The sequence below is a fragment of the Lingula anatina genome, chromosome 3 (assembly GCF_051362555.1).
Source record: "Lingula anatina isolate TDL-2025a chromosome 3, LinAna3.0, whole genome shotgun sequence".
Classification (NCBI taxonomy): Eukaryota; Metazoa; Brachiopoda; class Lingulata; order Lingulida; family Lingulidae; genus Lingula; species Lingula anatina.
Genome location: NC_141769.1, coordinates 25,351,596 through 25,377,447, shown reverse-complemented (window position 1 = coordinate 25,377,447; position 25,852 = coordinate 25,351,596). Strand labels below are relative to the sequence as shown.

At 33.7% G+C, this 25,852-nt stretch overlaps 4 protein-coding genes across 4 annotated transcripts; 2 read left to right on the top strand and 2 right to left on the bottom strand.

The window, feature by feature from the left end:
* The first annotated feature begins 185 nt into the window (after positions 1 to 185).
* Positions 186 to 13,820, top strand: LOC106150622 (coronin-7-like). Its single transcript, XM_087009138.1, has 26 exons — positions 186 to 342; positions 533 to 608; positions 913 to 1,012; positions 1,302 to 1,382; positions 1,705 to 1,775; positions 2,155 to 2,341; positions 2,635 to 2,759; positions 2,987 to 3,073; positions 3,485 to 3,567; positions 4,200 to 4,254; positions 4,477 to 4,534; positions 4,654 to 4,796; positions 5,245 to 5,340; positions 5,595 to 5,687; positions 6,337 to 6,562; positions 6,823 to 7,001; positions 7,513 to 7,621; positions 7,934 to 8,020; positions 8,383 to 8,522; positions 8,909 to 9,013; positions 9,464 to 9,549; positions 9,910 to 10,051; positions 10,433 to 10,639; positions 11,289 to 11,424; positions 11,828 to 11,919; positions 12,136 to 13,820. Exons 2-26 carry the CDS (start codon positions 549 to 551, stop codon positions 12,232 to 12,234), a joined length of 2,847 nt encoding a protein of 948 aa, XP_086865264.1. The 5' UTR covers positions 186 to 342; positions 533 to 548; the 3' UTR covers positions 12,235 to 13,820.
* A 777-nt stretch (positions 13,821 to 14,597) lies between these two features.
* On the bottom strand, positions 14,598 to 17,715 carry LOC106160375 (ubiquitin-fold modifier 1). Its single transcript, XM_013536959.2, has 5 exons — positions 17,609 to 17,715; positions 17,464 to 17,520; positions 17,106 to 17,163; positions 16,278 to 16,350; positions 14,598 to 15,844 (listed from the first exon to the last, which is right to left on the bottom strand). Coding segments are annotated over exons 1-5 (261 nt in total). The 5' UTR covers positions 17,611 to 17,715; the 3' UTR covers positions 14,598 to 15,773.
* A 293-nt stretch (positions 17,716 to 18,008) lies between these two features.
* LOC106160374 (uncharacterized) lies at positions 18,009 to 21,457 on the top strand. Its single transcript, XM_013536957.2, has 4 exons — positions 18,009 to 18,211; positions 18,779 to 18,979; positions 20,121 to 20,345; positions 20,982 to 21,457. Exons 1-4 carry the CDS (start codon positions 18,043 to 18,045, stop codon positions 21,176 to 21,178), a joined length of 792 nt encoding a protein of 263 aa, XP_013392411.2. The 5' UTR covers positions 18,009 to 18,042; the 3' UTR covers positions 21,179 to 21,457.
* A 1,683-nt stretch (positions 21,458 to 23,140) lies between these two features.
* On the bottom strand, positions 23,141 to 25,149 carry LOC106160373 (beta-1,3-galactosyltransferase 1). The gene has a single exon (XM_013536956.2). It carries the CDS (start codon positions 24,743 to 24,745, stop codon positions 23,648 to 23,650), a length of 1,098 nt encoding a protein of 365 aa, XP_013392410.2. The 5' UTR covers positions 24,746 to 25,149; the 3' UTR covers positions 23,141 to 23,647.
* Positions 25,150 to 25,852: the final 703 nt, after the last annotated feature.

Sequence of the window (25,852 nt, the reverse complement as noted above, 5' to 3'; positions counted from 1 at the left end):
CGGAAGTGTTCCGAGAATCACTTACCATTGGTCAATTCCGTGGGCCGACAAATGGGGAGCAATCATGGGAAATAATATTTCTTTTTTTCCTTTATTGATCCGACGACACGTTTATTTGTATCATATTTACACCAAACACATTTGCTATTACTTAAATTTTATTTGCAGCATCACAAGCCATCGTTGTATTTAGCATCTGTTAGTAAGCAAATCCAAGCTAATAAATTCTCCCTGTCCTCATTTCCATAAGTAGGTCACAACCAGAAACCGTGCACTCACATTTGTGACAGAAATAGGGGGAGGGTCTCCCTAAATAAATACAACAGTAGCCTAGATAGCAGAGTAAGTATGAAATACCGTTATGTTCACTAAAATCAGTCATTTTGCAATTTAGAGGAAAAAAATGCGCATGTTGAAATGATTAAATTAGCTGTGGGCTATGTAACAAAGGGTAACCGGCTCACTTCCTTGTTTGCTGACACACTTTGACTTAAAAAATTTTTTAATGTTTTTCTTCCTTTTTTCTCCAAAGCATCCTGCATTTCACGATGTGGAAGTTCAAAGTTTCAAAGTTCAAAAATACCACCCCTCATCTGCCAAAAAAGGAGGTATGAATGTTTTGTCAGTTATTTTATCATTCTTTTGACTCTCAATCAAGTTAATGAAAATTTCCTTTTTATACAGTATTGGTCTTTATAAAGTCTAGATTTGAATTCGAAGCCATTGTTATTAAAATGTTATAATCGAGGTTGAAACTATATTATTTCACATATTACACATTTGAATAGTTGGACAGTCATAATTTCATCCTAAATGTATTATAAATAGTAAAGATAACTACAATTTGTATACTAGTAAATATTTATCTACATGTATGTACATGTATGTGAACATTTCCTCTTCTGTTTTTAGTTTTGGATAAGTGATTTGACCATTGCAAATTTGATGCAGTCATGTGGAAATCACATCAAGGCCAGCTGCACTCTGATGGCATTCAATGGACCATCAGCAGGTTAGTTACGATTAATGTGATTCGAATAAATTCACCATTTACATCTTTTCTTTCACCAGAATATCCATATTACTGTGTTAGTTTCTGTATTATCTTTGTGTTATATTGTGTTCCCATGGTGTGATTGATTTAGCTTTGAGTTGTGCAATGGTATGGTAGACAATGCCATCACCCCTTTGCTGTTACAATTTACATTATATCTTATTTTCAACTTAAAGTGATAGGATATGTAACTATTAATAGATGACATTGAATTCTAAAGTGACACATTTTAAATTGTCTGCTGTAGGTGGTGGAAGTGTGTCTGTGCTCCCCTTGGATTCAGCAGGAAGACAGGCCAAGACAATGCCTTTAGTGCAGGCACATGCCGGTATGAAAAATTTAAAATAACTGTTTTCAGTCATTTATCTTTTCCCCTTTTATCACACTCTATATACTGTGATAACGCCCAACAGTATTCCTTTGTCAGTATTTATCTAGTATGAAAAAACTATATAATTATGTATATATCATTCAGGAGTATCCACTTTTTGCATTATGATTTGTGGTTGGTTTTACAATCCGTACTATGTATGTACTATATAAGAATGTAGATGAGCAAAAAAAGAAAAAATAGGGGAAATAGCTGAAGTTTAGTTTATCAGTGTATTGAAAAAAATGTAGTTTGATTTTTCTCTTTTTTGCGTTTTCAGATTTTGTATCTGACATGGATTTTAGTCCTTTTAATGATAATCTTCTTGTAACTGGATCTTTTGATTGCACGGTAAATATTTCTTTTTCCATGGAAATTTCTTTGTAACAAATATGAAAGATATCTTTTAACATATGTCCAGTCGTGGTTATCTAACCTGGATATTATATAGAAGATCTTTGACTTTAAATGCTGTGTGAAGCTTCATAATGCACTCTCTTAGTCTTAACCTTTTGCATCATCAAAACTAGTATTTATACAATCAAAACAACATTAAGATGTTGCTTCTCTGTATAAAAAACATCTGAATTGGAATGTTGTAATTATAGTTTAATTTTTATAACATCATTGTACCAGTTGAAACAATTAAGTCTTTTAGATATTTAATGAATAATCACAAATTTTTTTACTCATATTAAAGCTATTCTTAACATTCATATCGTGTTCCCAGGTGAAGCTGTGGGACATTCCTGAGGGGGGTCTGACAGAGAGCATACATGACCCTGTGCTGTGCCTCCCTGCAGAAGGCAGGAGAATAGAGAATGTACTCTGGCATCCATCTGCTGACAACATCCTCACTGTCTCCTCAGGGACTCATGTTAAGATATGGGATGTTTCACAGCCAAGAGAGCTCTATGGTATGTATGTCTCTTAAGCATGTTATTTAAGGATATGATCTAAATGCATAATTGTATTGTCTGTGGTAATACAATATTAATATAAGAATATTATTATGAATTTATTATTATTATTATATAATTGTTGTTGTTTTTCGATGTTGTTGTTGTTGTTGTTGTTGTTATTATTATTATTATTATTATTATTATTATTATTATTATTATTATTATTATTATTATTATTATTATTAAGTAATAGTGCAGTAGGTGTATGTGTCTTTAGACTGATTAAGTTTTGATTTCCACCTGTCCAGCACTGGATGACCACGAAGACCAGGTCCTGAGTATGTCTTGGAAGGGAGATGGCAGTCTGCTGGTCACTTCGGCCAAAGATAGAAAGATCAGAATATTTGACCCTAGAGCAGGATCTAAGACAGAGGTACGTAAGCCAATTAATTATGATAGCCTCTTGCATAAAGAGAGAGGAATGCCCTCGTTATCAACTCCAAACACTGAATATTAACTGTATTGCAAATAAGGAAGAAACAAAAGGTTTGCTTTATATGATAATGACGTATCAAAATGTATGACAGTTTTTTTTGTGTTTAGAGAAAATATGAATTTGCAACATTTTTTTAATGTTTCTGACTTAAACGAATATTGCAGGAAGTGGAAGGCCATGCAAATGTCAGGGATTCCAGAGTGGTGTGGCTTGGAGACTCCATGAACATCGCGTCCACAGGATTTAGTTCCGTAGGAAGAAGTTTTATTGATATTTTACTTTTCCATATAATTTGAACAAATAATTATACACAATTTCTGTTTTAAATTAACTCTTTTATATTATTGTCTCATTATGGCTTTATTAATTTATTATAATAATGGTAACCTTTATTGGTTTTAGCTATTGTACAAATAGGCTATGACTTTACAGTAATATATTGCTATGCTGATATTTCCCAATTTATGATAATGAAAACCTTCAAGCGCATAATCTACACATTTTGGTTAAATATTTGTAGATTTTTGTGATCACATTCATAGTCAAAAATGAAATGATTTCAAGAAAAAGAATTTTCACATAATTTTATTAATAATATTTTGATTTTTACAATAATATCATAATTGTCAAATTCATAATATTTATCTAATCTGCCTTTACAGAACAGAGATAGGCAAGTTATTTTGAGAGACATCCGAAAGATGAGTGAACACCTGCATGTATCTGACATTGACAACGCAACCGGGTTAGTACTGTCTTTTCTCTTCTTTCATTATATTTTTCCAAGTTGTATTAGATTTATTATAATAAAATATGAGATTTAATCTAACTCAGCTTGCACAGCGATGTGAGCTACGGACAATATACACATTTATACAGGCACTGTATTTCACAAACATCAATACATACAAGGATCTTCCTTATAAAGTGTAACAGTGTACATATTATATGAAAACAATATACATGTACCTCATAGCAAGCCATACATTTAGGATCTTCTTTCTTTATCATGTATTTATGCAAAATAGAGTGTCCTCAATGAAGGTGTTTATAAGAAAAGTACAACCAATCATATTACTTGAATTTTATGCTTGAATATAAACCAGTGTGCAGAAAGAGCATTGACCATACAAGTAATCTGTAGCAATGAGTACTTTGACGAAAAAATCACTCTCTACAAATGGTAGTATTGACTTATTCATACTTTTGGCATTATAATCAGCCTGTCCATGCCCAGCTTGATAAATAATGAAAAAATGCGCTAGTATATGACTGTGTAGTGGACATCCTGGCCTTATTATATGTCTTAATTGAGAGAACAATTTTGATTTCATCTAGCATTTATCAATGTTTGTAAATGAATTGGTTTATTTCCAGGACTCTAATGCCACTGTTTGACCCAGATACTAATATGCTTTTCCTTGCTGGCAAGGTAAAGTTATTTCTTGATAGTCATTTGATTCTTTAAAATTTTGTGAAGGATAAGAATATTATCCCTTAAATTATCAAGAAATATGAATTTTTCTTGTTTCATCTATCAAATATTAATTTTATATTTGATTAATAATATCACAATTGAAAATCAACTCTACACTGAAAAATGTTAGAATCTTGTTCATAAATTAAGACAGACTTTTACTTTATTCTTTTCAAGGGGGACAGAAACTTGAAATTTGTTGAGGTTCAGGACAAAGCTCCATATTTGACAGAGGGTAAGAAAAATGTTGCATCCTTTTTTAAAAGATAGACCCAACCTTTTTAGGATTCAAAACTTCAAAGTTTGTTATTAATGTTGTGTGTTTTTCTATATATTTGTTGATACATTATTCAGGAACAGCAGATACTGTGGAGCAAATAAAAGGGGCAGCAATGATCCCTAAAAGAGCTGTTGATGTGATGATTGGAGAAGTGAGCAGAATCCTCATACTGTCACAGTCTGCTGTGGTCCCAGTGCCTTACATAGTGCCCAGAAAGGTGATTTTTAAAAATCTTTTTAAATTTCTTAATTATCTCTCTATATATTTCAGTTAGCATAACAAAAACCCTACTGCCATGGTGATTAGTAACAATTACAAAAATATAATATAATATAATATAATATAATATAATATAATATAATATAATATAATATAATATAATATAATATAATATAATATAATATAATATAATATAATATAATATAATATAATATAATATAACATAACATAATATAGTTTAAATATTATATTACTTAGCATTACTACTTAATTATTACTTATATTAAGACATTTTCGCTCAAATTTTGAATAGGACAATTATATTTCATTATTCATTTATTTGCATTTATCTGTATAATACCAAACAGGTACCAAGTACCAAACAGGTACAGCGTGTTATAAATTGGGGAAATATGTAATTCATTGTGATGTTTTGATGTTTGTAGTCTTACACAGAGTTCCACGCAGACTTGTTTCCTGACACCAATGGCGGACAGGCAGCCATGACAGCTGAAGAGTGGTGTGCTGGAGAGAATAAACTGGTACAAAACTCTTTATTATTTTGTATTTATAGATATAAAACTGATCCTTTCAGCAAGTTTTTATAGAAGTGCAATGTTACTACTATTTAAAGATGTTAAAACTTTTGTTGACATTTCTGATTTTGTTAATTTCATTATGTATATTATGTATATCACAAACATTACGTATAGCACAAACAAATGTTATTCTATATGTACATATTGGCTGTGAAGCTGTGAAATTTTTGGCACATGTTTTAACATGCCCATTCCAGGTTGAAAAGATTAGTCTTGATCCATCAAAGAGAAAAGATAAAGTTGCTAAGAAAGAGACAGTGCCACCACCAAAACCAGAACCTGTAGTAAAGGTAAATATGGGACCATTCCCACAGATATTTGGATCGATCTATCTCCCTGGGGAGTCTCACTAAATTGCTATCAAACTAACCGGCTTAAACGTCTGTTACGCCTAGTAAAACTGTTAAGGGGTAATTATCTTCACCCCTAGCTGATTCAGTAGGCGTGACAGACATTTAAGCCTCTTGAGCAGATAGCAATTTAGCGTGAACCCCCAGGGAGTTAGGTCAATCCAGATCTAAGTATGGGAGCCCAGTCTGTGTGTAAAGAAATGTAAGTTACAAAAATTTTTTTTGGATTTAAATCACCAGTGTCTGAGAGCTTTACATTATTTATCATACCAGAGCCTTCTACTCTCTTTATCCAAAGAATGGTGAAAAGAAAAACAGTTCTTACATCTCTGTTTGTTTGTTTTATCATCCAAGCATTATGATGTATTTCTACAACTTAACAGGGTAATACACCGGTACATTTATATTTTGTGCATTACTTTGTAATATGGAATAAGAACAGTGGACATTTATCTTGGATTATTAGCATGAAGACATCAGACAACACATTGTTGACCATAAATATGTAAGAGGCACTCAAAACCATATGATTACAGTATACTTATTAAACACCAACCTTATGGTCATCTCCTCTACTTGTCATGCACAGCCAGTGGAGCCAGTGGTCACAGAGGTCAAGCAGCCACCTGCAGAACCAGCTCCAGAACCAGAACCAGACAAACCTAAGGTAGTAAAGTCAGAGATGAAGATAGAACTGAAGAGATCATCAGTCAGCACGCCAGAGGCTAGCAAGCCAGCTGACCAGCCAGAAAAACCTCCAGCAAAGCCCTCGGCTCCTGCGCAGCCAAGGAAAGCAAGTGTAAAGCCTTTCAAAGGTCTGTGTTCACATATGCATGCCTGTATGTATAGATTTGTCAGCAAATGTAATATTTTTATATATGTGTGTGCATTAGTATACAAAGTGCATGAGCAGCTAACAGAAATATGATACAGCTGCTGTTTTTTATTCACTCTTTGTTGCTCTGATAATACTATATTCATGTATTACCAATGAACATACTTCTTCTGCTGCAACATAGTGAAAAAATGGCAGCAGAAAACAAAAGCTTTTTCATTTATATATTTCCCTGATTAGGAGTCAGGTTGTCCAAGTTCCGCTATCTCAAAGGCACACCAGCTCACAAGTCGCAGCACATCGAAAACATCCGCAACAGTAGTACCACAGTCCCAGGGGAGAGTGATGCTTTCCATGCGAACAAGGAGGTCTGTGCTGTGCCCCTGAGGGGGGCTGGCGGACTGATTGCTATCTGCGAGGTATGACAATTACTCAGTGTTTCTATGTGTTTTTGATGCCATATGATCATTCTAAAGGAAATATAATATTTTGTTGATAAAAAGGAAATACAGCGTCATGGAGTTACCCTTAAATACATTGAAATCAAATCATTATAAATTATTAATTATCATGTTGGGCATATTGTAAAGATGATGTCTGTTGTTTTTTCTTTGAGATTAAGAAAAAAAGTTATACAGAATATCAGAAAATAATTACATTCATAATGTTTTTTCCATTTTCAATATTTTTTGCATTTATACATAACAAACTAGTGCTTTGTTTCTTATGTAGACTTTTCATTTGCTTTGTTTCTTATTTAGAATTTTTATTTATAGAAAATGTGAAACTGCAATGAAAAAAAGATCATAGTTATTTAATTTTTATGATAGAAAAGGTCTGATACTCAATTTTAGTTGAAAGACATAATACTGAGATCATGCATTGTTATATTTGCTGTATATTCTATTGCTTGTTTTTCTCATTCCACAGTTAAATAAGCCTGGTCGTCTGCCAGATGCAGGGCTTCCAGTATTACAACATGGCAACACAGTGATGGACTTTATGTTTGATCCTTTCAACAACAGAAAGCTGGCTGTTGGTAAGGAGAGAAAGTATTTATATTAACAAACAACTTTACCTTGCTAAGTATAATTGTAAAGTTAACTCGAATTTTGTTTGTGATTAATCGTGTGAAAAGATGAAAAAGAGGATTTCTTTGAATTTTATTAAAATGTACAATTTCATAGATATTTATTAAACAGAATTTTTTTTCATTTTTGTTGTGATGTATCTAGTACATTTTTATGGAATTTTAGTAAACAAAGGTGTTTAAAAAATATATTTTCTCTCTTTGTGATGTAAATTTTTGTGGAATTTAATAAAAACAAAAGTGTATTTTCTCTATTTCTAGCCACTATTGATGCTAAAATCTGTATCTGGACCATCCCTGAGGAGGGCCTCACAGAGACCTTGACAGAACCCACCCAGTGCCTTTATGGTCAGTATACGGCTCACCATGGCAACCGTGATGAAATCACCCATGAATAAATGTTGTTTTGTCATGTAATGCTCAAATATGTCTTGATACAGAGAATTGGATTTCTTTCTCACACTTGTAACATTTGTTGTATCAACTTGTTTTTGAAATATATGTAGAAATTTACATAAATTTTGAATGTACTTGTTACAGTTTTTTATAAGTCATGCATTGGATCATTTCATCTGACAGTTTACCAGCTATGTATATAAGAATTATATTTTACCCACTTTCTCAGTGCTTTTTTAAAAACTATTTGTGGTCAGAACTCTCTTTTAAATTTAAAGAATTTCTCAGGCTAAGATAGGTATGCACATTTTCAGGTCACAGAGAAAAGATATACTTCATCCGCTACCATCCCCTGGCAGAAAATGTCCTTGTTTCTGGTTCCTATGACATGACAATTAGATTATGGAACCTGGAGAACGGCCAAGAGATGATGTGCATAGATGTGCCAGAACATGTAAACTTTTGAGAATTTATTTAGACCATAATTTATGTAACAGTATTCAAACAATGTACAATTTCTACACAGCTGATTAGATCAACTATTAAATATTGTTATAGTAATTATGAGAGTACTTGTTAACAGTAGACTTACTGCAGACCTACAACTGCAGCATGTTGTTCTTTTGAATTAAATTAGATTAGGCATCAAAAAAGTAATAAAGGTAAATAAATTATGTGCAAAAAAGGTTTTAATTCATAACTTTCGTGAGGCTTAAAAACATTTTAAAATCTTTGTAAAAAGGCTGGGGTATTACTATTATTATTATTATTATTATTATTATTATTATTATTATTATTATTATTATTATACATTCAATTATTTTTCTGTTTTCTCTCCAGATGTTTTGCCTTGCATGGAGTGGGGATGGGAAGAAATTTGCCACAGTTAGTAGTGACAAGACAGTCAGAATATATGAGCCAAGAGTAACAACACAACCAATTCAGGTAGAAGTGTAAATCACAAATAATATTTTTTTTAAATATGAAACTGCTAATATATCAATAGCAACTATCAAAATGACACAAAAAATGATTTCTCATTAATGCAAGGTATTTTCCATCTTCGAAAAAAAGTTTAGGCTTCCACATTTGTAAATTTAATTTCATGTCAGCATATTTAAGGTATCTCCTTTAATAAGTTAATATAATTTTTTTATTTTATATTTATATTTTTTATAAAATGCCTACATTTTTTAAAAATCTGTTGCTGAAATTAATTCATCTGTTGGTAACCATCAAATGTCTATAAATAGATGGAATAGTGTGTGCATGCATGTTACCTCAGATAACCAACTTATCTTCACACTTCATGTGCATGTGTGTGTGTGTGTGTGTGTGTGTGTGTGTGTGTCCTTAGATATATATATATACTAAATGTTTATCTTGACACTTCAGGAGGGTCCTGGGCCAGCAGGCCACAGGGGCGCCCGGGTGTGCTGGGCATGTCAGGACAAATACTTAGCAGTGTCAGGGTTTAACACGTGAGTCGGCTTTCTTATTTCTATGGGGGGGGGGGGGGGGGGGATGGATGGGGTGGATGTTGGATATTGTTTTCATATTTATTGTTAATTAATAATGAGTAATTATTCTTTTTCCATGTTTAGGTACAGTAATTGTCTTGATGACAAATAATAAAAGACATTTAAGTAATTAGAAATGTCAAAAAAGATTATAGAAATTGACCTGACATGTTTGAAAATATTGAATAATTTAATATGCTGTTTAATTTTTATGTATTTCATTTTCTTCCATTTCATCTTTTAAAAATGGTTATAAATAAATAAATAAATAAATAAATAAATAAATAAATAAACATGTATTTTATTTCAAATATTCATCAGGCAGAACACAAGGATAGTATCTTTGTATGACACCAGTGATCTTGCTGCAGGGCCTTTGAACATAGTAGATTATGAAACAACGCCATCTATCCTCGTGATGAATTATGATGAGGGGTCTTCCACAATCTTCCTAACTGGAAGGGTAGGAAAAACTGTACAGTTATTTTGTAAAATAATCAGTTTGATAGGTCTACTAGCAGTTATAACTTCATCATATTCTTCACCTATCAGTAATTCCCTTTGAACCTGAAACACATTTTACCATTTCTTAAATTGAAATAAATGAAACACTGTGCTGAGAGACATTGGACTCTACTCCATTTCCTATTCACAACTAAGTTGAGTACCATTATTCCACTCAGAATTTTGGAGATGACACACACTTTTTTCCCTTTTTACCCAACTTTCATTCATGCATTTACACACAACAGAACTTTAAAAAATTTATTTTGCAGCTAACAGTTTCTAAAATAACACAATGTCATTTTATCCGAAATATTTACTTTCATTCATCATCTCTTAGGGTGACAGTGTTGTCCATGCACTAGAAGTGAGTGAGGATGAGCCTCACCTGTTCCAGCTCTCAGACTACAGGCCAGAGGGAAGGCATCAGGCCCTGGCTTTTTTGCCAAAATCTGAGATAAATGTGAGAGAGGTGGAGTTTGCCAAGGCTCTCAGGTTCACTGGGGCCACTGTGGAACCTGTATCATTTACTGTGCCTAGAGTGAAGGTAATTTTTTTTTGTTTTGTTATTATTAATATTATTATTATTATTAGGTGTACATATTAAAATGATTTTTAGATTTAAAGAAATATCCTTACAAATGATCAGGCTTCATAGAGTGAAAGTAAGTTTCTGTTTTTTTTTTTTTTATTATTTTCTTTTTATTAGGTTTGCATATTAAAATGATTTTTAGATTTAAAGAAATATTGTTACAAATGATCAGATGTCAAAAAGGCCCTTCTAATTTTTAACAACCGGATATGAGTGTAAGATATTGGAAATGTGGGATAGGAAAACAGTTTCTAGAAGAATTAAGTTCAGTAATTAAAAGAAAATAAAGTCATTTTTCTTAAATCAGCAGTTCACATTGAAATTGTTTACATCTAATGTTTCAATGTCTATCTAGAGCATCTTCTAGACTTTGAAATATTATAGGTAAATAATTTCAGTATTATTGATACAAGAAAAGATTACTACTGTAACAGTAACTGTATTCTTATAACATGAAACAGCTGATGAAATTCTTCTTCATATTATTTAAATAATTTTAAAGGTTTATGAAATATAAAAAAAACATAAAAAATGAAAAATTACAGTGCTATATGTTATCAAAAACTTAGAACTGATTATAATCAATCATAATTGACAATTTCAGCCCCAGTTTTTCCAGGATGATCTCTTTCCTGATACCAGAGTGACTTGGGAGCCATGTCTGACTGCTGAGGAGTGGTTTAGAGGAGAGGACAGGGTGCCCAGAACTATCAGTCTAAGACCTCCTGACATGGAACCATGTGAGTATTGACATCCATTTTGAGCAGTCCATAATGGTTGTTTGTTGTATTATTTATTGCCTTGTGTTCCATACAAGTAACAATAAAGTTTGTTATCATATTTAATCCAAGCAAGGAGGATATTTCTATTGTATTCTTGTATTGGTTGAAGAGACATTGTTATTGTTTTTGTTATTTGGATAAAAAATCTTATTAGGTCAGAAATGTGTAAATATTGAAAATTCAAGGCTAATTGAGATCTTTATTGTTTGAAAAAAGCGAGTGGGAAAATAATGTTTCAGTACATCCAAGGAAAGTAAGTTCAGACAGCTTTATGATTTGGTATCATTGATGACATAAAAAAAAACAACTTGAAATAGTGATAAGATAATTTTAACAAAAATATGTTAACATCTCTTTTCAGTGAGTAAATCAAAACCAGAGGCACCAAAACCGAAAAAATTTGAAAGCTACAATGCAACTACTTACAAGACAGATGAGCAAAAGAAGGAAGAGGTTTGTTTAGTTTAGTTTTTAAAAGACTTTATTTTATGTGAAAAAATAAGGCAAGCATTAAAAATTATTATTTAATTAAATTTTTTATCAACTTTTTGAACAAACTGACAGCCGTTCAGCACATGATATTTTTATTTGAATTACAAGTTGAGAAATTCATTTTTCAATGGTGTTATAATTTCTGTCCATCCTAACAAATGCCATAATATCTTTCAGTTGCTCACTGCAATGGGCAGCAAGCTAGAAGATAAACAAGGGGTGCCTCTGCCTCAGGACCTTGCCGAGGGCGTAGAGGACGATGAGTGGGACGATTAAAGACACTCGCAATTCACACATTAACTGTTATGACAGTTACTTACCTATACCAGATAGTTTTAGGTGACATTTTGTCTGAAGATATTCTGATATTTGTTGTCTGCAGTTGAGTGCAGTTTGGTGATGTTGCCATTCCAATATTATGTTGAGGGATAATGGTGAACAGGTTGAAAACAATGATTATTGCATGAAACAAAAAGGATGGAGAATTCCACTATTTTGAAATGTGAAGTTTCAAAGGCAAGGTGCATTGTTATCAGGTTTTGTAAGTTCATTACTAAATGTCTGTATTATTCTGTGTTATTCTCCTTGTTACATTTTGACTGCTGAATGAATGTTTTGTGTACTCATTTACAATTTAAGCTCTCCACAACTACTGCACTTAATCAATTATTATTTGCCTTTGTTGCTGTCACTGAAGTTCAAGAATGCAAATGCAATTACTGATATTTTCATATCGACTTTTTACAAATGGTATCCTGGATAGATCTAATACAGTCAGAGTGACAAAATTCTTCTGATTACTTTCCATGTAAAACTTTGGTGCTATGAATTGATCACTACTATCAGTATATCCAACTGCATACAAAATAGTATTCACTTTTTTATATAAAAGAATCTGTATTATCAGAAAGTAGAAAGTGCAAAAGATGAACTAGACCAAGAAAGAAGATCTTATTTCTTAACACAGATGTAATCTAATTGGAATTCACATATATCAGAAAATGTTGATATTTTCTATTTTTTCACTTGTATGCTAAAACCGATCTCAGTTTTTTGCCATGCCCAAACAGGGCGGGCAACATAATGTAATATCCACTAATATTCCACGTCTCATTCCCTAGACTTGTTCTTGATTCTCATTTCTGATAACCCTTTTGAATAACACAGCTTTACTTTGCTTTTAAATATAAGTGAATTGTACTGGTTTTATATGTAAATGTTACTGCATGCACATGTATCATACATGATGTATGTAAAGAAAACCTGAAATAGGCTATGTTAAAATAAGCTACAGCCCTTTTACGTCCCTATGCCATTACTATCTCACAGTTATTACATTACTCCTCCACAGTATAAATTTTCCTGACAAAAATGTGATGTATTATTATAAGTATGAGGAGCTTTCTGTAAGTATTATGCTTTTTTAATCAAATACATGCCTTTATGATCAATGAAAGAGACAAATTTTCTGAACCAGGGAGTAATGGTATAAGAGAGCATTGATGCAGAAGGGTACTGCTGCAGGGGCATATTAATGCAAGTGAATTAGAATGAGATATTTCTGACTATTGGCAGATTTCTGACTTTTTGGGAGCCAAATATATCATTGGCCTAGGCACCACCTGGACCCCATGCCATATTTTTTTACTTTTTCACTAAACAGCAGTCTCATCCCTAGGTATACAGTATATCACCATTTGTGCTAGGGTGAGTCACGATGTGGGGGTATAAAAAGACAAGTTTCTATTTTTTCTTATACAACATGCAGTTTCAAATGCCTGCCATGTGTGAACAAAAGTGTAAATAGACTAAGATGCAATAATATTAATCTGATATTAATAAAGTCCTCACTTAAAAGAGAATTCAAAACTGAATTTTATAATTGTACCATCTTGAGAACCACCTAGTTTAGCGGAGATTTACTTTTTGTAGCAGTCACAAAAACTTTAAATAGATCCGATTATGTGACAAATGAGTAAATATGTTCTACAGTTTACCTATCTTGGTTTTTGTTTCATATCTCAATATGTATATACACACATATAATGGACAACAAAAGAAATGCAAGTATACATAATGGTTAAATTAGCTTGTCAAAGTAAAAACTCCTTGTAGATCTGCAAGATGTAGCTAGCAAGCATTTAGAGATGTGAATTTGTGTTCATGTAAAGGGGTTTGTAGGAAAGCCATTTAACAATTTAGTACCCAACATGTGCTGCAATAAGTGCTGGCAATACCAGTCTTGCCTTTTTAATTTTCTGTAAGCAACAGCATGGTTAAAGCTGCAAGGAAATCAAATTTTGAGTTATTTTTTAAACTTCAATCAGAGAACAAATGTGACAATCCTATTTCGTATCACTTGGCTAGTGTATTTGTGACATTTCTAGCAAGTTGGAAATATGGTGTCAAGGTGTTTCAGTCTGTCAAACGTTGACATTTTTATCACATATAATTGCTTTTCTCTTGATGTTCAGTATATACTCAGCATTTACAGTGGATTGTTATGCTTATGATTTTATTATGCTTTAAACAAGGGACAAGCTTGTCTTAGATTATATAAGTATTATTCCCCCCCCCCCCAACTCCCCACATTATCTTTACTCATCCCATGATATAAGCCTGAAATCAACATGAAAACATATGAATAAATGTAATTTATTCAATTTCCACAATTGTTTTTTTTTTCTCTTTTTTCATTTTTGTGCCTATTAGGAATGACTGCACCAACTGACAGATGTTCAAAAGCAAAAATAAAAATCTTCAATCCAATTGAAGGTCAAAAGTTCTCTTTTCACAATTTTAAAATAACTACTGACAGCGAGTTTTATAATAAAAAAATAGAGAAACTATCAATGACTTTGTGATAGAAAAATGTGACAAGTGCACTTCCTGACCTGAACTTGCTTTGTTAGTGCCAAAAATCTATTACATAAACTGTTTCATATAAAATGATTTTTATTGCACTTAAACATAAATGATGCAGGTATATATCAATTGTTTTTTTTGTAATTTAAAAAAGGTTTCCTAACAATGACTGATACTGACTTTAAATAATAAGTTTTCTAACAGTGAAATATGTACACATGCAGGAACAAATTGTTTGATATCATTTCAACAGTTGGTTTATAGCAGATTAATGTTTATTAGTTTTACATTATATGCATTGAAAAAATTCCTATAAATAAAAGACAATGGCATGATTTGATCCAAAACAAGTACACTGAAACATTACAGGTTTCACTAATGGCTTATATAAGGAAACTTCAACGTATTAGTGCACCGCCCTCTAACAGAATGAGACAAAACTATAGCAACCAAGAACAACTGACCTTAATATGTTGCACAAAACAAAAGTTTTTTTCCATACTTTTTCTGTTGTGAATTAAAGATTAACAGACAATTCCAAAAATAAAAGCGGCGTTTTGAATAATCTTAGTTTCCATGTTTAGTTTTAAATAAAAGAATAAAGGAATTCAAGATTAAAGAAATAACTTTTCAGATAACAAATATCACAATACACATTCTACATAAAAAATACTTAAATTGTTGACGGGGAAGCAATTAAGTTTATCGTCTACTTCTTGAGAAATTTGCCCCTTTCAAATTTTACTTTAACTACGTGGTACAAAAGATATGGTCCAATATTTCCAAAAAATGACCCTTGGAACAAATTATCTGTGAGAGTCATGAAAAAGTTTCAATTCTTGTGTCTCATGCCATCAATGCAATTTAGCTATCAATATGAGATGTTGTGGTTTCCAGTATGAAAATTTCAGAGTATATCCTATATGTCCTATGAAGTCAATAGTTTTATGTTAGCTGCTACATCCTACTCTGTCCCTGGGTATTAGCCTCAACTCAGATCCATGTTTTAGAAACACATTACCTGAAAAATAAGTAACATATAACCTATTATTAGTTTCTTTTATAGATTTTACATGCTTTATCAATACAGCCAAATATAACAATTAACAGAATTTTAAAAAATGTCTCAATAATTACAACTCCTCACTATAATGATGTGTAATATCTATACAGATTCAAATGGTGGGGTGGGGGTGGGGGGGGGGGGTGGGGAGGGGGGGTTGTTCAAACACCCCACCCCCTCCATCAACTCTTAAATGTTTAATTTTGTATGCAAATACGTCAAACCAAGTGTGGCAAATATACCACACCCACCCACCCCAATCACATCTATCAGCAAGTTTTTAAATCTGACAAGTTCTTTTAATCAACTGAAAGGAGATTTTGTGTCCAGGTATTTGGTGAGGTATCTATGGACATATCTCAGTGCTGTTCAATAGCCGTTTCTGCATTACCTGCACTCTGTGCTGGGTTAATTCCTATACCATCATTTGTTATTATAGCACTTGTGTCAGGTGGCACCTTAAACTGACAGAAAAACAAATTTAATAACTTGACTTGAAATACAGGAATTTAAGTATATTGAATCTCAGTTATTCAGATTTTACACACTGTAATTTAAAACATTAAGATGGTCCTACTGAAGTATAAGTCAAGTTTGTCAGAGCACTGGTCCGGATGCTTTAAAATTAAAAAAATTTTCAAATATTTTCACAGCATCAGGTTATATCACTTGAACTTTCTAGGGTGTTCCCAAGAGAGTTTCCTTAATTAATACTAAGATCCTGCTGTATACTCTACAACCTTTTTGATAACACAATTATGGCAAATAAAGGACATTAAACTGACACACCTCACTGTCTACATATTGCCACACTGCTAGCCATACATTAATTACCATAATTGCAAGAGAAAGTGTACATTATTACAACATAAGCTTTGTATGAAAATACTTCAGACATCAAAAGAAACACTTCATTGGAACATAAGCTGGGGTCTAAGGCTTCCACACTATAGGTCCCATCAAAACTGAATTAAAAATCTTGGAATTCCGTGATTCAGTAGAAAAAGCTCATGACAGTCTGATACTTGGCAATGATGACAAAAATGTGCACAGAACATGCAGCGAGCAACATATCTTAATCTCCAAAATGGTGTCAACCAGGGCTAAGAATTACAGCCGAATTACAGCTAACTGTAAAGGTGGGTTCCCTAAGAATTACAGCCAGTTTTACACAAATTGTTCACTACTAGTACACATTTCTGTTCTTAGGTTTACTCACCTCTTCAGCAGCAAATTTAAGTACGGCTGTGAAAGGAGTCTGTTCTGGTACACTGAGCCTGGAAGTTATGGGTATTACTTAAAGCAGGTGAATTATTTCATATCATTATGATGAGCCATATGGACTCATTAATTGGAGACAGGATCAGTTGTGATATCTCAGTACATTCCCATTTGATCACACGAAATTTTTATTTGGTTATAAGACGTACAAATATAAAAGTATATACTGTATGACTGTATTCATGATCACAACAATTTCAACGCCATGGTTAACTTAATGCAATATAACAGTGAAAGATGCCGAATGACATCGGCAACACAACTCACTAGGGACACATTTTTTACTTTGTACTTACACTTTATAAGGGAGTTTGGGATCCGACGTTAACGTTATCTTGAAAGTGACCTTCGACCTAAAACATAAATATAGAATCAGTCACATCATCTCATTCTTGCCATTCAAATCAACAACATATTGCAAAGATATTTGGTTTTACTCACATCTTGCCGACTGCTAAAAAACCGGAAGTGACACGCTGAACTGAAAGTCTCGCATATTCACGTTTTCTATGTGAGGTCACCTGATATTCAAGCCTCCACCGCGAAATTCAAAACGAGGAAGTAAAGTGCTACGCCCACTTCGTACTTAAAACTGGAAATCGTCTGCTATGTATTTTTAAAATACCGTGACATGATTTGATTGATTGTAAAACAGAATAATTCATCACTAAATACAAGAAGTTGTAAGTTGCAAGTAAGTACTATAGTCTTAAACTCTAACATGACAACACTTGTCCCGAGACATTTTATCAGCTGGCAATGTTTACAGTACAGCATGATCTTGGTACCCAATGTTAGGCTTACATTGGTAATGTCTCTTTCCTTATCTTTAAACTTTAAGTCACGTGGCTGACACTACTCGCCCACTGTACAAAATGGCGAGGACCTGGCGTTGCCTGCAGGCGTTGACTTTAGTTCTGTTATTTATAACGCCCTATTCAGTTATATCTCAAGGGTACGATGGAGATTTGCCCGTTGAGGAAGTTGAAATATATGATAGGGAAGAAGACCCCGAGGATCGAGGTGTAAATTCTGCAGACGAAGGTAAAAAACAAAATATTTTAAGTCGGCCAGTCTCTATCGGGGTAGCCTATGGACACCGGCCAAACGTCTTATTCAATAGTGTGTGAACTTGAACGTCTGCTCGGAGATAAGGTGTTGTCAGAGGTCTTTACCTCTGTAGGAGTGCAGGCTCACGTGCAGCTGTTTATGTCCAATATTGCATGAAAACCATACTTGTTTTTATGGTTGGATGTATAGAAATTGATAAACAAATAAAAACAAAGATGATAAATCAGTTTTTAGTGATAACGTGCACTTCTGTGATAGATACAAATAGATGTACAAGTTTTGAAAATGGCTCAATTTTTATTTTATGTGCCTATTTTACAGCTGAGGCTATAAAAAGTGATATTTATTATTATTATTTATATATTTATTTAGATTATTCAAGATAAAGTCACATATTGATAGAATAGATTTATATACTAATGGAGATTGGATGTAATTATTTGTCAGATGAAAATAACATTTTGGTGTTTTTAAACTTTTTATATTCAGACATAACCATATTCTTGATGATATCTCTGTATAATTTCTGTATTTCTCTAGCGTTCCCCACAAATTGCAATCCTCCCATACCTCCAGAGAATGGTTACATAGAAGGCACAGAGACTAAACTAGGTTCACAGGTCACATTGAAATGTAACCCAGGGTTTTACCTAGTCGGCACCTCTACTATGAGGTGTTTGGCAGTCCCAGGGCTGGCAAGAAAGCTGATCTGGGACCCACAGGACCAGTATTACTGTGAAGGTGGGTGGGGCTGTCTGGCTTCTAGTCCTAGGGCTCATTCCCCATGAATCTGTCATTCTACATAAATCGAACCAACTCCGTGGCAACTCTCACTGAATGCAGTGAGATTAACAGATTAATATGCCTCCTTTTGGCATTGGATAGAATACAGAAAAGCTAGTGATTAAATGAATATATTGGTTATAGCCTTCAGAAAATGAAAAGTAAATAAGATCAACAAATACTTTTATCTAAATTAAAGTTTATCTAAATTAAAAGAGCTGCTACTGGAATTGTTTTTTAATGGTGTTGTTATTCTTGTCCACTGGATCATTATTTGTGCATTGAGATAATAGACTGCTTTAAAAAATATTCATCCAAAAAATCTGAGAAAGGATTCTATCTCCTTTTTGTGGAGTTCATTCTTTAAATTTGTTAAAGTAAGAGTTTACAAAGATGATGGATTTTCTGTGACATGATAAAAAATGGGGAAAGTCAGGGGAGGGGAAGACACTTAACCTCAATTAAGATGGCCATGAACTGGGCATTTTGCTTCCAGTGGTGAGGTAGTTACAATCAAACATCATTTTTAGGTAAATTGTATCAACCCAAGTTAACTGTAAACGTGCCTGAATTAAGTCAAGGTGTGGGTTTCATGATCCTGTTGTTTAAGTTAGTTCTCCCTTCTGTTCATTTCCCACTATCTGCATATGGTAATTTTTCACAACTTTTGAAAATTCCACTCATTCCAGTATTTCATTATTTTAAGATTCTATTTCACAAATGAAAATAATGTCTGATGTGATCACAAACAGATCTTCAAAACTTCTAATTACCATTGTCAAGATTTCAGAGAAAAATTCTACATTCCCCTACATCAGGTAGCAAATAGAAAAAAATTATCAATCTTGTACAACGTGAGAAGAATCTAATACTTTTAAGCTGTTCTGATCTTTAAGAAATGTGACAAGTATTTTTAATGTCACATTATGTTGGAGTTATACTTTGGTTATGATATAATAACATTTTCATTTTACACCTATCTTCTGGTTATAATTTTTTAAAATTCTGTATAATTAAGATTTAGATGCTTAAATTACAAATATGAATGACACATACAAGTATAGAAAGCTTTAGTATTTATCTTGTAAACTCTTAACAGAAAGAGAAGTAGTGCAAGCACCACAAATCCAAGAATTGTTTGATGATGATGAAGAAGGAGATCCAGAAGAAAACGAACCAGTACAAAAAGATTCATTGAATGGTGTTGAAATTGAGCAAGAAGAGGAAGAAAAAGAGGAAGAAATGGAGGAAGCCAGTAATCGCCCAGATGACAGTGAATTCTTTGAAGAACCAGTTATGCTCCAAGGATCAGAATCAAGAAAAGGTTGGAAGCACTGAATTTTATTTGGAAAACAAATCTTACTTAAAGGGATAATAACTCCTTGTATGATATCTTTATTTCACAATAAAAACATTGTGAACAACTCAAAGAAATATGATAGTATCTGTTTTACCACAAAAACAGCAGTTATAGCTATTATTCTGATATCTGAGCTTGTCTTCAAATCACGTGACTTCCATTGATGGCTGTACTCTGTGATAATCTCTTAAGAGATTTTAACAAAAAAACCAAACTTTTTAGAAAAAAACCAGGGACTAACTTTGAATGTAAAAATGGATTCATTAACCATTGGTAAGTATGGGAAAATTGTTGTTTACTCCAGGAAAATTCATTTTTTGGCCAAAACGAAGAGTTATTATCCCTTTAACATTGAATTGTAGGTGTATGTAGTATTGTACAAAAATGTGTTATGGATGATCGAATTGCAAATGTGAAATTTTGAAGATAAGATATTTGCAGGTGTATATTTTACATACTGGAAAGTATTTTTGAAAAATGTCATTGGATATGTGGAATTGGAATCTGTTTTTCATAATGAAAGATTTTGGTGAATAAACAAATACATAAATAATCAAAGAAAAACAATATTTCTGTTTGCACTATTCTGCCATATTTCAGAAAATCCATCAAAAATGACAGAGTTGCCAGAACTCTGCAGCTATCCTAAGGTGGAGGGTCCATGCAAGGCATCCTTTCCCAGATATTACTATAATATGGAGACGGGAGACTGCCAGTTGTTTACCTATGGGGGTTGCCGAGGTAACAAAAATAGATTTAAAACAGTGGAAGACTGTGAAGAGACTTGTGTTCAGTGAAACTGTAAATTTGACTGAAATTTGATTTTAATGTGACTGTTGAAAATTTGCGTCGTCTAATAAAGAAGTGGTGCCATGGTATGAGCAGTACGTGGTCAAACCACATGTGAAAAGAATAAGTCATTTGTATCTCACTTAACAGGTCAACAGGTGCTTCTCTTGTGCCAAATTGAAATGGTGTATTTATTGTAAAAAAAATTCATGTTACCATGGAAATTGTGCAATTGATTATTTAAGTGCTGTTGATTAATAAATCTTGGACACATTGTCATCAGGGAATTTCAGGTCTTAGTGAAGATTATAATTAGAAAAAACATCATTCTAAATATTTTTGTTGATTAAATATCGAAAAGATTAGGAATTTTGATGAAAGTAGAAGTTCTGTATTGTAGAATTTGTCATTTGAAAGACACTGCAGGGTATTTGAAATGATATTCAATAGGATAACTATAGTCACCAGTGCAAGAAGAACAAGTCTCATTCTGCAAGTCATACTTTCCTGGTTAATGGTGATTTTTAGGCCAAAGATGAAACCTCTTTAGATCTTTGGTGAACTTCATATATATATATATATTTGGCACTTAAGTTCAAATTTTTAAACTTTTTCAATTATCAAGGGATGGGTGAAATGAAATGAGGAGAGAAAAAAGATAAAATACCCCGTTGTTGATGATTAACTTGCATTGTGTGTTTATTAATGCTTAAGAGGTAGCAGCAATCTGACCTGTGTGTTGTATACAAGTCCATATGGTGGGTAAATATTGAATGTAAATAAATACCCTGGTAGAAAATCGGAAAATCATGTTGGTGACATTAGATTTGTGGAGCTAGCTGGATAGGGTAGCCGTTTTTCATAATCATTTTAATCTCTGTGAAGGACGTTTAAGGTTATCTTTGCACATGCTGTCTTATATAAGGTTGATATACTGTTTTATGTATAATTTATATTCATTAATTCATTCTAATAATCTATACGTTTCACATCTCATAATAAAACAACTGGTATTAATTTTTCATAAAATGGCTGCTGCGTTATCGTTCGTTGGTTGTTTGTAACAGTTGGATTAAAGCATGAGCGTAGGAATCGAAGAGGCTGACCAACCCCCCTCCTCCTCCATGCTTTTCAACCTCACGCACGAAGCAAGGCAGGAAAGGGATCCAGTCAAACGTACAGGGACGTATATTTGAATAAATAATTAAAATATTACTTCTCTGGACAAAGTCCCTGCGATATTCATCTTGAATTCAAGCGACATTCAAGTTGAAATGCACTCCGCTCCGTCGCAAAATTTGAGTGGAACGGACCCTCTCTAAGTAAAAATTTGCTTCCAGGATTCTCCTGCTACAGTGTACTGTGTGTTACAGTTCTTGGATATTGTGTTTCCCGAAAGGAACGTAAAATATACCCTTAGTTCTCCATAGTGAGAAAATAATAGATATTTTAATATCTTTTGATTATTGTCACAACTTAATTGGCATTTACACACGATCAGTCCTGCAAGACAGCTATTGAGCGTGTTAAACTGACTTCATCTGTATATACGCCCCTTCATCGTTACTACCCCGCAGGGCATCGTTACTCCCCCATACCTTAGACATAATAACTAATTTTGTCCATGCCCATACTGACCGCAGTGTAGAATCCCTTCCCCCGTTAAAATTGCGACACATAAAATGTAATTTAAGGTCCTTACTGTGAACACAACAATTTAATCTAAATATATACGCCAGCCAGGGACTCGAAATTGACAAACGTCAGATGAGAAGCAACGGTGCGGAAGGTATCGACGCAAAGGCAAATCGATACGGGCATGGACCTAATTAGGTCCATGATACGGGTAATATCCTAATTTTGCTTGATGACGACACGGGACGTAAAGAGGTGAGCCCACATAGTATTTATGTAATCACATTCTTGATAAGTTTGATGACTGTGATGGTACTCACAAAAATAACGTATTTCAGGTAACTTAAAAGCAGCTGATTTCATTCGGGTTTTGTTCGCAAAAGTTTCTCCGGTTGATTATAAGATATTTTTATTTTAGTTCTTATACTGACAAGTTTGAAAACGGATATGAAAATATACGTGTATCTGTAGCAACTGTGCGATTGTGTGGAGGTGACTGGTAAGACAGACCTACAAATAGGCAATTACCATCTCAAACCGAAAGTGGTATAAAAGATAAAATACGCCGGTTTTGTGCTGCGCAGATATACAATTAAGTTTCGGGGTGAACTGCATTTAGAACCTCTTACGAAATATTGCGATATGATTAAACTTCATAAGGTGCAAAATAAAAGCAGTCCAAAAAAGAGAAACTGTTAAATCCATAGCTTTGTCTTTATAAATGAAATCCAATGCGTCCATAACATTGTCATATAATGACCCCTAAAGAATGATATCTCTTACTGTGAGTAAACAAAAAAGGGAAATACTAGTACATTATTAATATATTTTGCATTGCAAACTTATACTCGGTCAACGTCTAATAAGATCCACTGCCAAACTTGTTCTCTGATGGCATCATCCTGGATATTAGCAAAAATTAAAGAAGATGAATTATTGTATAGAGACTGGTAATAGGTCACGTTTCCATCAAAGTTCACTGACATGTGCACGTGACCTATATTCGCTTTGTAAGCCAGAAGACCGAAAACATACACGTCATCAACCCAGTAGAACGGGGTCGTCCACGTTTCTGTTATCAGTTTCTGAGCCGTTGTCAGTGTCATCAGAACGACGGACCCCCCGCAGAAATCGGGGTAATAAGTGTCTAAAAATTCATCACGATTCATACACCATTTAGCTTTAGGTTTCCGGCTAACATCGGCATCATAGCCGCCGTACAGAAAGCACTGGAGTTTGTCAGTTAAAGCAGGTGCATACGTGTCAATGTGATATTTTAATCTGAATATATTAACTAGGACGTCGTCGTCTACTTTTAGAATATACCTAGCTGTGGAGCAGTTGGCTGCATATGTTAACCCAAGCACGCCCTTGTACGTTAGGTTCATGTAATTGTCTATGAAGTCCCCCTGAAGTATATCACCGTTAATCTCATGTTCTCTCTTGGTGTCCACATCGTAGTCATTATAGCTTGGTAACGTACCTAAAACGAAGACCACTTTAATGACAAGTTCAATAACGTTGATGTTAGCCCCCCAAGTTTTCCTGATGAAATCTCGTCGCTTTCGGTTTTCTATTGCGGAATTAATATAAATTAAAACGTCAATTCCTTGGTCGCTGTCCGCTCTTGTACAGTCCGTTGGAGTCATTATTGTCGTAATATTAGTTAAACCTTTCGTAAATTTCTCATTTTCTTTATCACTAAACTGAAAAATATCCCTCCACGAGTATTGCCCATAGATGCTCTTTCTATCTTCTCTATTTGACGTTGCAATGCAGCCAGGTTCGTATATAGCGCGATACCATGCTTTGCACACGTGTTGGACATACACTGTTCCCGCAATGGCTGCCATGACGGCAAGAAGAGGCCACAGACGCGACCACCGTCTCATCTGAACAACATTTCCCAACAGCGCTAGTTTGTACACAGAGAAGCGCATTTTGGAGATTGTGCTTTATCGAAGTAAAATTAAAAGTGTATCATAAATCTTCTATATGCTTTAATTATACGAGCTTGCATCCAGCATAGAAGCTTGTCAGATATTATGATTCTGTTAGAAGTTGTATCAATAATTCAACGACAACACGTCAAACACGTGTGCTCATCTGGAATACCGGCTCTTTAAGACTATATAGTTATAATATAAGTCTGAGATCCAAGAATTACTGTCATTCATATATATATTCAATAATACTCTGTGATGACATTTGTCGCTGACCCCTCTTCATTTCCGGGTGACTTTTGATATTAAATGGCGGAATCACTCAATTATAATATAACCGCAGTTACTCTATTTCCAGTCGTGGTTTTGTGATCCATTTTGTTTATACAGTGTCATTACATAGTTGGATCCACGTAAGTTGTGTGGGATATGAAGTCACCTTGACAGTGTATAAATCTACATAAATACCACGCTTCAGCGATATTCTATTCCCTTGCATGTTTTCATGTCTTTAAGCCATGATGAATATTTCAGTTTTCATTCGCCCGCATAGTTCGTTTTAAACGCTGCAGAGTCCACATAAAATATGAAATGCCTGGTTGTGTTTCAGTTTACGAATGTATTGTTTTTAAACTATATAAGGTAGCTGAATTAGAAATGCAGTGGCGGATTTAGAGGGGGTCAGGGAAAAAAATCCACCAATGGTCCCCTCTTGAAATTAGAATTCTGACTAGCTGAATCATAGTTTTAAACCGTACGAAATGGTACCGTTCGCCCTCTAAAATACCATTTTTTCAGGGCCCTTCAGCGACCCCCGAACCCCACGCCCTGGTTTCTCTGAGACTCTTTGTATCGGGGGATAGGGCCTACACTCGAACTCTGGAAACTCGCCCGGTTCATGCTTGTCAGGTGGTTAAGCTGTATTAAAATGTTAAATGGTATTTTAAACGTACGTACAAATACTATTTGGTAATTTACAAAAAATTACATTTTTATGTCTAAATTACTCTACAAAGCTTCTGATCATGATCTTTCCCGTGATGTTGATATGCCTTTCTGAAATGTCAGACAGACATGGTGGCCTAAGGGCGTGTTCAGAATAAA

Coding starts and splice junctions, on each gene's coding strand:
- LOC106150622 (XM_087009138.1), top strand. CDS start 549: ATGTGGAAGTTCAAAGTTTCAAAGTTCAAAAATACCACCCCTCATCTG. Junction 1,013..1,301: donor ATTCAATGGACCATCAGCAG/GTTAGTTACGAT, acceptor TGTCTGCTGTAG/GTGGTGGAAGTGTGTCTGTG. Junction 11,425..11,827: donor ACCTCCTGACATGGAACCAT/GTGAGTATTGAC, acceptor ATCTCTTTTCAG/TGAGTAAATCAAAACCAGAG.
- LOC106160373 (XM_013536956.2), bottom strand. CDS start 24,745: ATGCGCTTCTCTGTGTACAAACTAGCGCTGTTGGGAAATGTTGTTCAG.
- LOC106160374 (XM_013536957.2), top strand. CDS start 18,043: ATGGCGAGGACCTGGCGTTGCCTGCAGGCGTTGACTTTAGTTCTGTTA. Junction 18,212..18,778: donor TGTAAATTCTGCAGACGAAG/GTAAAAAACAAA, acceptor GTATTTCTCTAG/CGTTCCCCACAAATTGCAAT. Junction 18,980..20,120: donor GGACCAGTATTACTGTGAAG/GTGGGTGGGGCT, acceptor AACTCTTAACAG/AAAGAGAAGTAGTGCAAGCA.
- LOC106160375 (XM_013536959.2), bottom strand. Junction 16,351..17,105: donor TTAAATTTGCTGCTGAAGAG/GTGAGTAAACCT, acceptor TTTTTCTGTCAG/TTTAAGGTGCCACCTGACAC. Junction 15,845..16,277: donor TAACCCAGCACAGAGTGCAG/GTAATGCAGAAA, acceptor CTTATTTTTCAG/GTAATGTGTTTCTAAAACAT.